This window comes from Xenia sp. Carnegie-2017, unplaced genomic scaffold (assembly GCF_021976095.1).
Source record: "Xenia sp. Carnegie-2017 unplaced genomic scaffold, XeniaSp_v1 HiC_scaffold_14, whole genome shotgun sequence".
Taxonomy (NCBI): Eukaryota; Metazoa; Cnidaria; class Anthozoa; order Malacalcyonacea; family Xeniidae; genus Xenia; species Xenia sp. Carnegie-2017.
Genome location: NW_025813447.1, coordinates 7,509,846 through 7,527,396, shown reverse-complemented (window position 1 = coordinate 7,527,396; position 17,551 = coordinate 7,509,846). Strand labels below are relative to the sequence as shown.

The window sequence follows — 17,551 nt, the reverse complement described above, 5'->3', positions numbered from 1 at the left end:
TAAAGTGGCTCAACATTTTATTTTTCATCTAGTTCTTCATTCTCTCATTTCCTGTCGTTGTGAAATCTGCTTATCAAAACTAATTTATAAAACAAACACAATAAAACGCATGCGTTGATTGGTCCATGGATGCGTTTGCATTAGCCTGTGCAAACCGATCTGAGCTCAACCAATCAAATTAATCAATGAATCAATGAAAAATTTTCAAATAAATCATGAATACATTTTGAAAGAAAAATTAAAACGCTTGTTTTAAGTTTGTCGGTCGTTTTGCATCATTGTTATTTTATAAAAGAATTTAAAGATGTTTTTCGTGTTTGCACCGGCACATGCAAACCTCAGAGACGTTTGTGAAAACTTTGCATATACCTGTGCAAACACAGTAAACATTTTATTTTCCCCTTTAGTGAAAGAAAATTAGAATATAATTTCTATGTTGTATGTATGCTCAAAGTGGATGGCTCCTTTCGTCGGCACTTGTAATTTTTAAAAACTTCCTCGAATTTTTCTGTAGGATCGTTAGTTCGGGCAAAGACTTGAAATAAACTTCAAATCTTTGAGAGAAGACCCTAGGATCGAGGTACAGTCATTTTTATCATTTCGAATATATTCATTTTTACGAGATAATTTTTGCGACCCTGCAATGTCATTTTAAAACGGCGATGAGTTATACTTCATACCCATCATACTATGAGGAGTCAATTTGTCTCGAACCAGAAAAACATGAATGCACCAGTGATATGCACCGTCTTACCCTCACTTGCGACATGACCATAAGCACAAGATTACCAAAAATCTCCGCTCTTTTTATGCTTGTGCTTATTGCAGTTCATTGCAAGTGAGGATGTTTGTGTGTATGATTGTGTTTATGTTAGAAGTGACGACCAGGCTGCTGCTTGAACAGGAAATCTTTCAAATGCTAATATTTATGCAGAACACTGCAATTATTTTTTCTTAGAACTAGTCTCATTATTTCTAGTAGTAACCACTGATCTGATAATAGACTGGATATAGCTTCTACTGGTAGCAAAAGTGAAGCCTAATTATATATGCAAAATGCACTTCCGGGTACCACAAGAAATACAAATTACTATAGAAATGTATGGCGGATAACGTTTACATACAAGGATTTTCGTGACCTTTTACTAATCTCAAACATCTGTCATGGATAAATCAAGTTATGTTAATCAATTTGACATCAAAATGATACCAATATCTGCAAAATATCGGCGCTCGTGTTCAATTGAAAATTGCGCGTGCAAGAATCGAATTTGCCCCATCGTTGCAAAGGCAAGATAATTCACAGCTCATTTTCCAAGTTCAGAGGCAGTTATGATCTATAATGAGTTTCGATGCTTAAAAAATTCGTTTAGTACCTTTCTTTTATCATTCTTTATTATCTAGACATTGTTTTATGTTACTTTTGCCGTGACTTCATTAGCTGGGTACTGTTGTTGTAAGAACAAGACAAATTTACTAAGCTTTCTTCCTCTCTTTATTCTTATTTTCATTTCTGTTTTTATTTTATAAAAATAATACAATCACCACACCTTGCTGTAGCATTTGTATATAGCCATGAGTAAGTATGGTTGTTATTGACAAAAGTATCCAACATTTTTATCAATTGCAGTCTATACCGTAGCATCAGGAATTGTATTCCTATGTGGTAAACTGCCATCTGAAGTTAAAAGCACCTTTCTGTTTTATTGCATACTTGAATAACAATAGCTGTTGGTTTGAATCAAAGTACTCATGTCTTTTAAAGGCAGAAAAGCAGATTCACTTTAGTAATTTTTTCAACCAACAGCTTAACAAGTAGGGCAGGTGGTTTTCTTTGGCAGCATCTGCCTACAAAATTAGCCATGTATGGTATTGCAATCACTTTAAATTCAGAAACAATGGAAAAGCTGTGTGCACTACTATAATCTTGATAATCATCACAGTATATATTTTGTCTACAAACAGAAGTAATTTGTTTCAAACCAACAGCTATTGTTATATCAACATGAAACAAGGCAGGATGGTGTTTTCAGCTTCTGATGGTAGTTTATTACATGGAAATACAATTTCTGTTGCCGAATCTTTGTATACAATGCAATTGATGCACATGTTATGTCAATAACAACTTTACTCACTCATTGATGAAGACCAGGTCCAAATGTATTAGCAAGGCATGGTGATTAAATTATATCTGCAAAATAAAAACAGAAATGAAAATAAGAATAAAGAGAGGAAGAAAGCTTAGTAAATTTGTCTTTTTCCTATAACAAGAGTACCCACCTAATGAAGTCACGGCAAAAGTAACATAAAACAATGTCTAGATAATAAAGAATGATAAAAGAAAGGTACTAAACGAATTTTTTAAGCATCGAAACTCATTATAGATCATAACTGCCTCTGAACTTGGAAAATGAGCTGTGAATTATCTTGCCTTTGCAACGATGGGTCATATTCGATTCTGCACGCGCAATTTTCAATTGAACACGAGCGCCGATATTTTGCAGATATTGGTATCATTTTGATGTTAAATTGATTAACATAACTTGTTTTATCCATGACAGATGTTTGAGATTAGTAAAAGGTCACGAAATGCCTTAAATATTCGAAAATCCTCGTATGTAAACGTTATCCGCCATACATTTCTATAGTAATTTGAATTTGTATTTCTTGTGGTACCCGGAAGTGCATTTTGCATATATAATTAGGCTGCACTTTTGCTACCTGTAGAAGCTATATCCAGTCTATCATCAGATCAGTGGTAGTAACTTGTAACTGCTTATCATTCGTAGCAATTTTCACGTGCTTTGCAATGGTGATGCACATGCACACGACCTGCCACGCGTATGTCAGTAATATTTGCGTTCAACAGTTGTTGTATTATCTTTTTGTATTCCCATATTGTTCTTCTGATTTTTGTTATTTGTGATGGATGAACTCACTAAAAATCATTTTCAACTTTTGACTGATGACTGTAGAATTTGATGCTGAAGGAAATAGACTGAGTAATCAGCAAAATAATTACAATTGAAAATCATTCGCACGGTTGAACCGTCGAAACATATAGTCGGAAGTCCTTTAATGTCATGATGAGAACATCATTGTGCCACGTGCTCAGCATGCGTTTGCGCGAAACGATCCAACGTGCTGCTAAACAGAATGTATTACAATCTGCTTTTTGAAATGAAGTAAAAAAATTTGGAATAAACTTTTTACAAACGTTCAAGGGAATTGTTAACTGGTTGATATGGCCACCAAATTTAATAATACAATAAGTTCAGACAGCCAAGGCAATAAGTTCAGGCAGCCAACACGCCGTCTTCACGAACGCACAACAATTCTTTCACGTGAACAACGGATGCAAATGGAAGATAAAATGCTTAATAGTTTTCTAATTTTTCATCATTTGTGGGACACGTTCTCCTCGTAAAGACAACGTTAACGGTTAAGAAATTTTTACAAGTTTGTTGTTGCGATGGGCAAAGGAGAGGTGATATTTCAACGAAGCCTAACACGCGTCGCTACCACATCTAAAGACAAAGAGTTTTCAGTCGTGTCCTACAATATACTTTGTGATGATGTATTTGAGAAAAATCCGAACTTGTATTCGTATCTTGCTGTGGATGTAAAATGTCGTGGTCCATTACCAAACGATAGTCCCAGACATACACAACTTATTAAAGAGGTAAGAATCTTCGGCCGGTTGCATTTATTTATGTGAATTGAAAGCGTGTCAAAAATTTTTCATGTTTATAATTATTAACCACGGATGCATCTTTGGCAAAGATTACCGAATTACAAAGTCATAAAATCAGTGATGTCTTCTCTGGGCATCAATACTTCCCCTCCACATAAAAGAAATTTAGAGTATTTACTACGACCCTTTTTAATTTATTCGTTGTGTTCATGGAAGGAGAGACCGGTAACTGTTATTCGTCACCTCCTTGATAGTAATATATGTATATAGTAATATAAAGAAAGGATTTAGCATGTGTACATGCTCTCACAATCGAGATGCGAGTCTCGGACAGTTTTGAGTTTTTGGTTTCTCGCCCGGACACAATAACCCCCAAGTCAACCTAATCCCCATGTGTATGTGTCAATGGTGTTCCACGTTATAATTTATTTTATCATTTTCATGTAAAGAATTACCCAAAGAACACCTAAATGATTAAATTGCTCTTCCGGCGCATAATCTTTTCCTGAATGCCTATTGAAGTTTGCGCATGTTTATTCTGTCATTTCTGTAATGTCAAATCAACGCGTGTAATTCAATCGACTATAACGCATATCCTGTTTCGTCTTCGTTGGCTAGTTTCAATTTTCATACAGTTTGTCAGTTTCATGTTGAATATGATAGGCCAACATGAGAGTTTTGATTGAATCATTACGACAATGAGTTGGAAAAAAAGATTTCTTTAATAATAATATTAGCTCATATCCAAGCTTAAACCGTCTATTAACGCCCAAGGTAACTACATTCTCCTTAACCTTCTTTAATATGTTGCCACTTGACTTCTTTCCAGTCATCCAAGCTTCGTACTTTCTTCCTATGTAATTTAACACCCTCTAAATATACAACTACACATATAAATCATACCAACCAGAACTTAATAATAGGCTTAAAGCCAGCAAGAAACTGTCACTATTTTTATTTCACAGCAACACAATCAACTAATCCGTCCCATTCAATTCACATTTCCGTTCTTCCGTTGAAATGACGTAATAACGCCTCAGTTAGCTTGTATTTTTCTTATTCCTATGTTGGGCTATCATTATATCCTTTGATGAAAGTCGCTTTCCGCCGGACAAATCTCTGTTCACGAGTTCCTTAGTTTCTTGTATTTCGTAATTGGAAAACTTAGAGTTCAAGTCTGGCGGCAGCATATCTTTCTTGTGATCGATCTATCCTCTTTCAGATTGCATATGTTAATTTATGTGTTAAAAATATTTAATTGCTCATCAGTTGAAAAAGGGCGCTTTGCCTGGCAGAATGCACGTGCTTTAAAACAATTGTTTTATGTATTTTATTTCAGTTTGCACATATTTCAAGCCCTAGAAGCTATTTAAGACTTTTGACTAAGGTCCCTAATACTGGAGCATGTCGAGACAAAGGGCTGCATGTGACTTCATTTAACTGAATGTTCCAATTTCTTTACCACATTGCACAATTCCGATTTTATAAATTTCCTGTTTCTCCATCTTAGCTGCATTGGTTAGACGCAGACGTTATCTGTCTTCAAGAGGTCGACCCGTTTTATTTCCCATGCCTGTTACAAGAACTAGCCCCGAAAGGCTACGACGGAAGATTTCAACAGCACACTACACAAGGCGATGGCTTGGCGATATTTTTCAAAACTCGAAAGTTCGAGTTAGTGGATTATAGAAAAGTCGGCTTCAATGAAGTCCTTGGCAAAACAATAGATCTTGATAAATTAGCCAACGGGAACAAGCACAACCAACGATTTGCGCAGTACACTACTCTCCGTGATATTAAATCACAAAAAGAAATGGTTGTAGGTACGAGAATATGTGGATGAACATATTGAGTATATTTTTGCTTTAGTTCCTATAACAAGTGCTCTTGGGTGGGGGACTTGCTCTGGCTGGCTTTGCCGCGCGTTATTTTTCGCTCATCTGTTTTTATTTTTGCTTTTTTAGTAAATGTTCACTTGACATTCAATTTCTGGCGCGAACCAGATGTTCACGCAGCGCAAGCATCCGTCTTTTTCCGACAACTTTACGAGTTATTGCCGAACAAAGCCAAACACAGTACGCCATGGGTTGTCTGCGGTGACTTTAATATGCAACCTCATTTCCCCATATACAGACTGATAAAAAATGGTTGCTTATCAGAGTTGGATGCGAGAAAATTACGATCAGGAGAATATAAATATCCGGAGATAACAGAAAATATCACGGTAAGTTCATAGAGCAAACGTGCATGCATGGACATATTATTAATAATAATAACGTCATCTTCAGAGCGAGCGAACTATGTAATGTCATATGATATAATTTTTTGAAATATTTACCTTGGTGGGAAAATGATCTAATTGCAATTACATTAAGTCATGATGAGTCTGAATTGTACTGAATTTTTCAGAAACTCTAATTGCACATTAAAGTGATAACATCTCTAAGATTTTAAATACCTTTTTAGACGACAAAACACGACAGAGCCTTAGAAAGAGACGAAGATGTACACGAAATGTTATTGAAAGAACTCAAGCATCCATTTAAATCTTCAAGCAGTGCATATAAAGCAGTGCGGGTAGGTTTTCATCTTTAAGTACTGAGGGTGATTTAAGTGTAAATTTGGAAAACAACAATGTCTATTGTGAAATAAGTCATACTTTTCTTCAAGGATATTTTAGACGTAAATTTACATCAAAAACAACGTGTTTATTGTTAAATAAGTCATTTCTTATTTTTATTTGAAATTCTGTAACTTAAAAGTCATCAATAACCTTAGTTCAATTAGTAACTAATAACTTTGGTGTAAATTTTGTCTTTTTTCTTCTTTGCAGGGTTGCGAGCCAAAATTCACTCATTACGAATGTGATGATGTTTTTCCAAGCGTTTTTCATTTCGATAAAATGATCGATACTCTAGATTACATTTGGTTCTCATCTGACCTACTTCGGGCCAACGCTGTTCTGGAAATAGTGGACGAGGAGTTGATTAAACCTTTTTGCGCATGCCCAAACATGCACTTTCCGTCTGATCATTTATCGTTGAAGGCCGTCTTTCAGTTCATTGATAACGACAACGATTCTGCCTACAGCAGTGAAGAGTCATAGTTTTTTTTTGTTATAAATTGGCTCCAAATCGACTTTGTAAATAAGTATTTTGTATTTATTTTATTTATAATAAATGGGTAATATTATAGATATGATGGGTTTATTTTTTCTTTGTTGGTCCGAAATAATGTTTCAGCGTGTAACAAAAGCCTGCTAAGTGCGCGAAAAAGCAATCGACTTTAAAGTAAATCTCTGTTCAACTTTGGCAGTAAAGAAAAGTACAGGGCATAAAACTTTTTGGAGGGGGGGGGGTTGTTCGTTACGCTGTTGACGAGAAGTGCTTCAAGAAAAGCAAGAATGTGGTAGTTGTTAGATTTGGTTGAGTGAAGTATTTTATAGTTGTTGAATATAAGGTTTTCTATAGGAGAGGGGGTTCTGGGAGGTGGAGGGAAATCATTGAGTTATGAGAACTGGTTTTGTAGGGTAGTCAGGAATTAAGCGTTTTCGCACTAAGAGAAATGCTGGCCAACTGAACTAGAAGAGAGTCTGGTTGTATGTTCTCTGACCCGTACAGACAGGCATCTTTGTGTCATGCCGATGTAGGCTTTACCACAGCCAGGGCAAGTTATTTCATATACAAGATTATTGCGAGAAAGTGAAGGAAGTTTGTTCTTGTTATAATAACCCTTTCTCATAATCATGTTTTAACTTTACCCTTCAGATATTTTCTTCCAGTCACTTGGTTGCGAAGGAGCGTTCATGTATGTGGGGACCAGGACTCTCCAAAGTGCATTACACGTATCGTAAACAACCTCACGAACTGTGCTAGCCCCCCGACGATAAGCAAATGCTATAGACTGTGGGCTATCACATGTAGCCAATCTTCTTAATGTGATTGCTAGTCTTTCAGCAGGTCCAACTGATTGCCTCATTTGAGTATCTTGCATACGAAGAGATGGACCAACCAAAGCCAGCAGCTCATCAAATATTTGAGGGCTCATACGAAAATACAGATTAAACTGCTCCTCATCGGTTCATAGTTCTTGAACCAAGTGCAGAAAATCTCCTTATGCTCTCCTTTGCCTGTTTAATTGACGAACCCACCACCTTTTCATTTTATTATTATTTTTCCGTTTTTCAACCTCTTCCAGCTCGTACAAAATGCGAACAAATGCTAGTAACTTAGCATGATGACTAGACGCCATGTTGATAGTCGCAATGTGGTCGCAATGCTCGCTTTTGCATGTGTGTTTCTGACGTTCAAGCGACTAACGCGCGCGCATCAATTCGCTTTAGTAGCGCGACCAAAGCGACTGCACAGCGTGTTTCAGCCTTACAGTTGCATGCGTTCTTTTTCATACAGACATCATGTGAGCCTTCGTTTTCGAACTCTACCTAAGACTGCCGATGTTATCCTTTTCGATGTTATCCGAAAATAATTAATACCACGTGCTTATAAACCTCCAATTACAGTGTTGAGATACGAAATTTCACCTTGCAGTTTTCTGATTGCCTTTCAAAATCCTTCTAAACTGATGTAGCGATGTCTTCAGTTGAATTGCGTTAGTTCTTTCGGAGACTTTTACTTTGCTCATAATCAAATTATGACTTTACTTGGTACGAAAACATTTTTTTAAAACATCATTTTTTTCGAATGCTTAAAATATTTATTCCATTGATATGTGTTCAAGGTTGCTAAAGTTCGATGCATACTGTTGATGAAAACTACTGTTTGTCAGAGCTAATGAAGTAACGTAATATCCTAGTGATGATGTTGGAACGATCCTCAGATGAGGAAATTTAAATATTTTTAGAAAAGCAATCAGAAACCTGCATCATGTATTCTCAATTAACTTGGCTCTCGTAATTCCTTTATTGCCTGTGATTTTTTGAAGATAACAAAATTCAAACTCAAGAGTTTTGCTCAAAACATCACTGTTGCTGTTAGCTGAACTCCCTTTCACTGAATTGCAGCTTTATTTCGCATACACACGTTGCTCTCGACAATTGTATTTGACAATTGTATTGGAGAATGCATAAGAATTTGTATGAAATAAATGTGACTTATGGCTCATCTTAACAGTCACTTTCATGCTGAAGCTGTGAGTTTTGATTGCTCGAAACAAACAAGAACAGACACCAACAACTCAGAACTCAAAATGTTGAGTCAAGTTTTACACAAAAACTGCCAATATTACAAATCGATTTAATCGTGCTAAGATTTCTTTATAGATGTTGTATGTTTGTACTGTACATGTAGGTACTAAGCCAACAGCCTGGTATTCTATCTTACTGTTTTTCTTCATTTACTCTTTTTCAACAATTCGAACCCTGCTCATTTGACTTTTCTTCCATTTGTTGCAAGTATAAAATGCTTTTCTTCGATGGCCACAACTTCACATCCTCTCCTTCCAACAATATCTCGCTGTTGTTCACAAACTCCATTCCTAAATTGATACCTGGCTCTTCTTGAGGACTGTCGTTTTCATCCACATGAAGCATGGCGTGCTTAAGCGCGTATCTATTTGGCTTCTCTAGACACTTCGTAAGCATATCTTTTGGCAAGTCATAGGCGTTTTCGTAGTATTCGGTGCAAGGCTGTCGTGCCTCTTGTATCACGCTGTCTGGCGACTCGTAAATATGTTCTACGTCTGCATTGTTGTGATTCACCTTTCTATTATCGAATACGCCGTCCTTGTTGCCACGGTTATCGCCATCATTCGCATTAACATTGTCAGTCTCATTTGCACTTTGTACGCAATTATCAGTTGTTTCTATTTCTTGATCGTTAGGGATTGCTTCGGTGATACAAAGGTATTCTATGCTTGTAATCACTGATTCTTGCGTTTCAAAAGGCCTGTCATTTTCAGTAGGGTGTTCATGTGATTTGTATTTCTGTAAAACCTTATCCGGCTCCTCGTACAAAATATTTTCTTCCAAAGTGACCTGAACGTTACTGGACACGTGATCTTCATCCGGGATTGTTAGCTCCCCGCTCGAACAACTCGTCCACGAGGACATGCTTTGGAGATCATCGTTGTGATTTTCGGGTCCTGCGTTGTTTACGACACCCACGTAGTTCTTTTTCGTATCAGATTGCGTGTTATCTAATGAATGACGCGATGATGGTAATGTTCGGGAGTCCGACGCGTGGAAAATCACGCAATCATTTGGAAGCAAAATAATCGGGCAGGAAGATTGTGACCACGAGCGTGTGTTTGAGGCCATCTGTTTAACAAATAAGTAAAATTACAATGAGCAAATGCCAGGTGAATGAAATATTTATCTGTAGATTTCATAGCATGGCAATGTCAAAAAACAAAACGACTTTTCACTGAAATACACACAGCAGTGGTTTCAAGTACCGACAGAAGAGTGAAACCTATAAACAAAATTTTTCATCGAAATCTTACCAAATTTTCCTGGAATCCATTTTCGATTACACTAAACTTGTCTCTTGAGTGTAATGTTGAGTCATGCACACGTATACTGCTATATATCGGGTCTACTCTTTCCCTCGTCACGAGATTCTCTGCATAGTGCGGCGGTGGTGTTTCTCTTCCTTCCTGCATGCCATGATTATCTAATGTGAAATAGCAAAGCTATTTGATCTGATTGGTCGCCAAACATGTCTGACTGTTCAATGGAGGAAAATTTGTCACGAGTTTTTTTTGTATTTAGGAATTATCTTTTTTTAGAATTTTAGCTCTGCTAGCTAACTGACAAATTTTCATGTTTGCAGTGAGAATTTTGAAAAACTTCCTTTTTTGGGATTTGAATTTTTCGAGCTTGAAGTTTACATGGACTATCGTGGTCTTTTTATTTTATTAAATCATTAGTTACTGCGTTACATTCGCGGTTAAAATAGGAGTTGGTGAAAATACTGTACATCATTCGCGAACAATTTTCTTTGATTTTAGCAATGTTGTGAATTGTGATTCGTATAAAGACGCGAAAACTTGTTTCGAACTCAAGTGTTGCAAAATTATCACTGTTGAAAAGTGAATGTCTGCTGGTTTTGAATCAACATAACTCGCTAACTCACCATAATTTGACGTTGCAATATTCTCCAACCGCTTTCTGCATACAAGAAATTAAAGATAAATTCACAACTCCTGTATAAACACGAGAAGCGATGGTCATGATTATTTACTGTACGCATGCGCATACCTCAACTTTTCTTTTTGTTTCTTTCGATGTTTGTAAACGAGGAAGAGTATTATACAGAAGACTTCAAATATCGCAAACGCCATGAAAGTGTAAACCAAAATCCAAAATGTTTTTCCTCGTTTGTCTTCATTTTCATTCGCTGTTGTATTATTGGAATTCATTTTATTTTGAGTAAACTGGTTATTCTTTTATATCACGCGTAATTTCTTGTCGACGAGATACGTCATTCAATATGGTCATCTCTTGGTCATTGTTTCTTTAAACACGCTCACCTTTTGAATTGTCTTTGTAAGCCTTAGCTGAGAAAAAAAAGAAATTGTTGGTGTAGTCACAAGTATCAGGCTTTCGTGGGTCGGCTGTTAGCAGCACTTAAACATTTTCTGTGGCTGCGTATGTTTTTTTACACAGTGGCATTAAGTCTTTGAAGTTATGTTTAAAAAAGAAATCTAGGATATATTTTTCAAAGAATATCAAAACGCAGCGGTTCGATGTGCACACCATTGTGCACAAGATGATTTTCATCAATTTTTCAACAGTTATTTAATCCGACATCTACAATCTATAATTTGTTAACTGCTGTTTAATATTACTTTAATAGTCTTTAATAAAACATTTTGGTCAATTTCACTTCTTGGAATTTCAATCAAGTCCGTTGAAATTTTAAGCAAGTGCGTTTGATGGAGCACTCATTGCTCAACACACAAATTTCTATTTTTCATGCTCATGTGTCTATTATCTATTGAACACGTATTAAAGTTGAAATTTGGGAGGTCGTTATTTTAGTTCGCTATCTTTTTATTGCTCAAAGACATTTGGTAGCCCTTGCAGTCGGGATTACTTGTGAAAACCTTGATGAAATTTTTTGATGATGACATTTTTTTCATTTTATTTTTCAGAGAAAACTTGATCGTGCAATATTGGAAGATCAGGAATCATTAATTTGGTATGTGTTTGACTTAAAATTTTTGCAATATGACCTACTCATCTGAGTTTGCGTGCAATCGTGATTATTCTATCGAGTTTTTTTCCAAATAAATGCACTACAGTTTATGGCAACAAAATTCCTTTTACTCAAAGTCTTTAAGCAAATCTTTTTAGAAGTAATATCACAGTCGACTCTTTTGTTTCATTGCCAGCCCACGAATGAACTATATTGATGCGATGTTTTTAAGGCTCTTGAGTCCTCCCTATGTTACTAAGACGACGGGAAGTTTGAAATGCTTACGCGTTTAAGCCCCCATATTATGTAAATGCAATACAATATGTTATTTTAAATGATCTATAATTGAGAAATTTAAATTTGATACGATGAAAATGAGACGACAGAACTTGCTTTCTTGTGACGTTCTCAACTTCGCAGTAAAAATTAAGCATACTTTTGAGACATGCATTTGGTGTTTTTGCGCATTTCTTTCGAAGATTATACACGAGGATACATATAAGGATACACGAAGCTTCACTATTAAAATATTTTTAAGAAGGAGTGTAAGCAAATAATATACTATCTGACAAAAGTAGAAAATTATAGTTTAGAAAAAACATATTTTAATTTCATCCACAATTCAATATTCATATATCATGACAACTTAAATTCTGGAAATCTCATATCAAAAAGTGAAGCGACTCTTTACCTTTAAGAGTGAATATCGTTCTACTTCTTCGATGAGAACTGCTTTTCGAACCTCTCACGTTGCATTATTCTGTGGTCGTTTGGTCTTTATCATTGTCTTATACTTCGAATGACGAAAACTTGATGAACATTCGTGGTATTGATCGCTTGTATTGATAGATAATTAGAACACAACCGCGGAAGTTGTGCTTATAAAGTCAAGATCAAGGCATTCCTATGAAAGACATTTAGGCAGGATGTTACGACACGAAAGCGGTGCTTTTCACTAGCGTACTGTCTGTTCTAATGTTACTTTGTTTTAAAACATGAAACGGAGTTTTCGATGAAGATGTTAGCGCACCGTTGATGAGTGTTCGACTGCCATTAAGTGTCGTGATAGTACACAAGTCGCAACATTTTAGGCAAAAAGTAAACATATAGCAAAAGTGAAACATAGTTACAGCGAGAATTGCGCAACAGAAATTATGAGATCAGTTTTATTGGTAATTGGTAATAACCATTAATAATATTTCGTCCATGTCGCCAGTTTCTTTCATCAAAGTTACATGATTAGAAATATGAATATTTATAAGTAGTGGACGTTTTTCCAAGGCGTGTAAAGGTTCCTGCGATCTTATGATTAAAACAGGATTGATAGGACTGTTTGATGGCTGCCTTTGTGAAATTTCTTCACGCGCATTACTTGAAGGAACTTCTTTGTCGTCATTCAGTCAAAGAGCTTTAAGGTGGTGGCTTTTATATTACCCATTCAGAGGAAAGCGATGACAAACAGTCATTAGTTGTTGGAGTTATGAATATTGCTCTGGGAACTTTTTTGAAAGTGAACCGCTTTTGTATCGAAATATTTCAGATGAAACCAGCTTATTAATGACAAGAAATATATTTCTCGAGACTAATTTTATTCACCAATTGTTTTGCGTTCAAGATATTGTTTTTCTGCTTGTCAAAGGGGATTCCCAATAAGATTTTTTGGGAAAATGATAAAATATCGATTACAACGATTTTCTCAAAGATATTTTATGTCAAACCAGTTTTGCCAGGCCAGTGAAGATCATAGGCGCCAGTCAGTGTTGGCCAGACTCAAACCTAAGTACGCAAAAATGGGTTTGAAAAGTATCATAACAAATTGAGGTGAATATGGATTATAGGGTCGTCGCTATTTCTTATTGTCTGTGGTTACCAAGTTGCTAAATATGTACACACTCTAAAATAACTGTCAAAATTAAATCAGTACTTTACAAAATCAAGTGAACAATTCAGCTAGCAGCATTTTCACTTGTACGTTTCAATTGAATGAAAGCAAATGCAAAGAACGAAATTTTCAAGATGGAAAACTATAGCACTGAAAAACTTCAAACCAATATCCATCAGTGCAAGTATTGGAATCAAAGAATTGCTTCAATATTATAAACTAATACTATGTTTCAGACATGTACTAAAATAGGCATGCCTGCGGTGTTATTCATCTACGTCGCAATGTTATGGTCAAACAATATAAGCTCTCCTCTAATTAGGGTGTTCACATGTGTGAGTTTGAAAAAACTACATTATGTTACATATGTGTATATTACAATAGAATAATGTACAATGTTGTCTAATTCTTTGATTCTTCAGTTTTTGCTTTTGTTTTGGTAAGACTTTGATAGTAGTTCAACTCGTATTGTTGTTCTTTTAACGGGTTTCTTTTTAAACTCTGGTAATTTTCTGGGTCTTCATAGTTATCTGTGAATGAATAAAATGATATAGTATAATTTGCTGTTGGATATATGCTGCTTGACATGTTTATCGCAGAATTTAACTCGCCTGATGAACTTTCTTTGTCGCCCTGGATGCTTTGTTGCCCCGAATCTGTGGTCATTATCACATATGGTGAATAGTCATCTTCTACGATGTAATCTTTTGGCTTCTCAGAGTTTGTCACGAGAACACTGCAATTATAAATGCAATAAGATAAACACTAAACAAAGTAAAGTGGCGTATAAAACAGAGAGTTTGTCGTTGTGAAAGGCACATTTGCGATGGTGAACAGCCAAAAGTTTTTAGAGTTCCGAAAACCAATAAAAGCCCAAAAGTTCTAAAACCCAAGAAATCCATGAAAAGCTCAAGAGTCCTGAAAAGAACTGTTTTATACAGTTAGAGCAGTAATTGAAAAGTTCTGAAAAGAACTATTTTAGATAATTCAGACGCTATGAATTTAGGCAGACAACTCGTCAGATGTCAACGTCTGCCAGCTGTTTAGAGCGGTATAAAAAATGATCAACGTACATTTAACTTTTTTTGGCGACTGCACCATGTCACCATGATTATTACTATATGATGTAGCTATTTATACTTTTCATAAGCTGATTATATTTATTATATTTCAGTGATAGCCACTTCCAGGCAGCATTCCTAGACTACAATAATAGATGGAAAACTTATGATTCATTAGCACTTGAATGATTTTACCAACAACGTAGGTTGGTTACTTACTGGCAACCAATTTTTTACCCATTAAATTTTTACAATGACATGCAGTATAGTGTTGCCTTTATTCCCTGTAACCTATTCACCGTTTAATCTTGGACAATATTCTACACAAATACAAAAATTCCCTCACTTTCCTATCTTTTTCCTCAAAAACAAAATAACAGTTATCAAAGCCACGATAACCATTACAGCAAACGCCAACGTAACGACGAGGGCTACGAAAGATTTGTCGTTTATAAATGATTTTGCTTTTCCTGTACTTTTCATTGTAGTTTTTCTTTGCATTGCTAAAGACAAAGTTGTATAATGTGAGTGCCACGTTCGTGTAACTGCATATGTATAATTAAGAAGTAAAAGATGTTTGCTCTGCACAGGCTTATGCAAACCGAGGAGACCTTTGGGAGAAACTCGAGAGCAGATCAGTGCAAGCCAGAGACCGAAGGTCGAGAGTTCTCACAAACGTCTCTGAGGTTTTTTTTAAGCCAGTGCAAACACGAAAAACATCTTTTATTTCTTTTATAAAATAAAAATAATGCAAAACAGACAAGTTTAAAGTTAACGTTTTAATTTTTCCTCTAAAATGTATACACGATTAATTTGAAAATTCTCTTTTAAGGATTGATTGTTATGATTGATTTGATTGGTTGAGATGTGTTTTGCACAGGCTAATGCAAACACAGCTCTAGACCAATCAGCGCACGCGTTTCTTTGTGTTTATTTTATAATTTATTATCAAAAATGCGTTGATCTGTGCAAACTGCTTCCCTCTGTTCCAAATGTTTTCAACTATTTAAAGCAAGTGCGGTTGTGTAAGCTCTCCAGTGGGGATCTCGTAGTAAAAATTACCAAGTCTGGTCACAACGCACGTTGATCTCACGCATTCTGTATTCACAACCACCAGAATAGTTTTATGCAGGGCTCCTCGACGTCGATAATTGGGGGGGGGGGCAGCAATTAGTCGTATATTCGTAGTCACAGCTCGTACAAAACAATTGATTTCAAATGAAAGTAATCAGGCAAAAAATGCATATATGAATATTTACCCCTGACCCATTATCGACGTTCCAGCTTCCTGGTTTTAAGACATAGCTATGTAGTTATTATGCTGTATATACTTGCATGATGCTTTACAATAAGTAAATATTGAGAAAAAGCCAATGCAAGACGTTCAAGATCAATTCAAATTTTGAGAAGATGGTGGGCATTCCATGTTTTCTGCACAAATGGTCTTGCTGGCTCAGATCTTAACATGGGTTAGCTCACGTTACACCAACGAACATGTTGAAATCCGTTCTTCAGTAAACAAGATGGTTTTTTTTGGATGTGTTTTATGTTAAATGTTGTATAGAAGCTATAGACTTTAAACACAAGATCGTTGTACATACTCTTTATAAAGTGGATTGTTTCACTTCATGGTGCATTACCTTTTTTATCAATTGGAATCAAATATAATTTAACAATCTAACCTTTCACATTAGTAGTTGTTGATATATTTCTTGACGCTCGATATGTGAAAGGTGTTTTGGAAATCACGGAATTCGACGTTTTCTCTGAAATTTTAGGAATTCACTTTTGGTATATTGTAAGGTTTGAACGTGGTGTATAAAGCGTGACATATCATGGAAAATCTATTATCACGGTCATATATATAAGAGTGCATTGTACATCTGTAAAAAACAAAGTATTGCAGTCACCTGACATACCTGATGCCATTTGACAGCAGCGAAATTTATCGATATTGTTCAACTCATTTTTACCATTTCCACGATAGAGACCTGTTATGTAATAACCCACTCTCTTACAAATGGACCAGCCTTTTCTATTAAAATCTGTTAAAGAATGCAGAGGTTTGAATTAATATATTTGTCCTAGTAGCTGCACTTACTAAACGTGCGCAGAAACACTAGAATTTTGTTCTTTTGTGAATATAAAACTTTCTTAAAAACGGTGCTGGATGATAGTCAAAAACAGGCCTTATATCATCCATTTAATTGGAGTGATGAGCTTTTATGAAATATGCTTGAATATTTCAGGCCTAGGTCTGTTCACATTTAAAATATTATTGGTGTACAAGAATAACGAGTTTCCTGCTTTCCTCTAATCAACAGCTTGTTAACCACCATCTTCGTCGTGCAAAAAGATGAAAATCTCTTAAAAAGTCTTTGCATGCCTGTGAAAGTTTATTGTTCCTACACGATCATACATATGAATATAGCCACAACAAAAAAGAAAAAATTGTTTTTGGCATAATTCCATTTTCACCATAATGCAGTTTGGTACAAGAAACACTTGCCTTTTGCTATATTTTCATCATAGCACAACCCATAGCGAAGAGGGTGAGATTCTGGCCTACAGCAACGACCGCGATCAATCGAACTCAACGTTGATCTATTGCTGCGATACAATCCACTTAAAAAGTGCCCACGAGGACACTCGCTCCATTTTCCATTTCTAAATTAGTTTTATGGGCGATCAATGATATGCCATCGTAATTCGTTCTTATCCAAAATGGTAGTAGGAATTGTACCTGTTAAGCGACGTA

At 35.8% G+C, this 17,551-nt stretch overlaps 3 protein-coding genes across 4 annotated transcripts; 1 reads left to right on the top strand and 2 right to left on the bottom strand.

Moving 5' to 3' along the window:
• Positions 1–3,386: 3,386 nt before the first annotated feature.
• LOC124435519 (CCR4-Not complex 3'-5'-exoribonuclease subunit Ccr4-like) lies at positions 3,387–6,890 on the top strand. The gene is made up of 5 exons (XM_046985488.1): positions 3,387–3,682; positions 5,205–5,517; positions 5,659–5,918; positions 6,161–6,271; positions 6,528–6,890. The coding sequence occupies exons 1-5, from the start codon at positions 3,473–3,475 to the stop codon at positions 6,798–6,800; spliced, it is 1,167 nt and encodes a 388-aa protein (XP_046841444.1). The 5' UTR covers positions 3,387–3,472; the 3' UTR covers positions 6,801–6,890.
• A 2,004-nt stretch (positions 6,891–8,894) lies between these two features.
• LOC124435518 lies at positions 8,895–12,908 on the bottom strand. Of its 2 annotated transcripts, XM_046985486.1 has the most exons (5): positions 12,542–12,908; positions 10,911–11,209; positions 10,786–10,820; positions 10,154–10,323; positions 8,895–9,968 (listed from the first exon to the last, which is right to left on the bottom strand). In XM_046985486.1, the coding sequence occupies exons 2-5, from the start codon at positions 11,069–11,071 to the stop codon at positions 9,057–9,059; spliced, it is 1,278 nt and encodes a 425-aa protein (XP_046841442.1). In that variant the 5' UTR covers positions 11,072–11,209; positions 12,542–12,908; the 3' UTR covers positions 8,895–9,056. The 2 variants fall into 2 exon arrangements, with proteins under 2 accessions (XP_046841442.1, XP_046841443.1); XM_046985487.1 differs by lacking the exons at positions 10,786–10,820; positions 12,542–12,908 and having other exon boundaries at positions 10,911–10,936.
• Positions 12,909–13,682: 774 nt separating this feature from the next.
• Positions 13,683–17,550, bottom strand: LOC124435181 (the record flags this gene model as incomplete). The annotated part of the gene is made up of 7 exons (XM_046985128.1): positions 13,683–14,262; positions 14,344–14,468; positions 15,140–15,296; positions 16,476–16,559; positions 16,704–16,838; positions 17,303–17,460; positions 17,537–17,550. Coding segments are annotated over 7 exons (801 nt in total), but the record flags the coding sequence as incomplete, so codon positions are not given.
• Position 17,551: the final 1 nt, after the last annotated feature.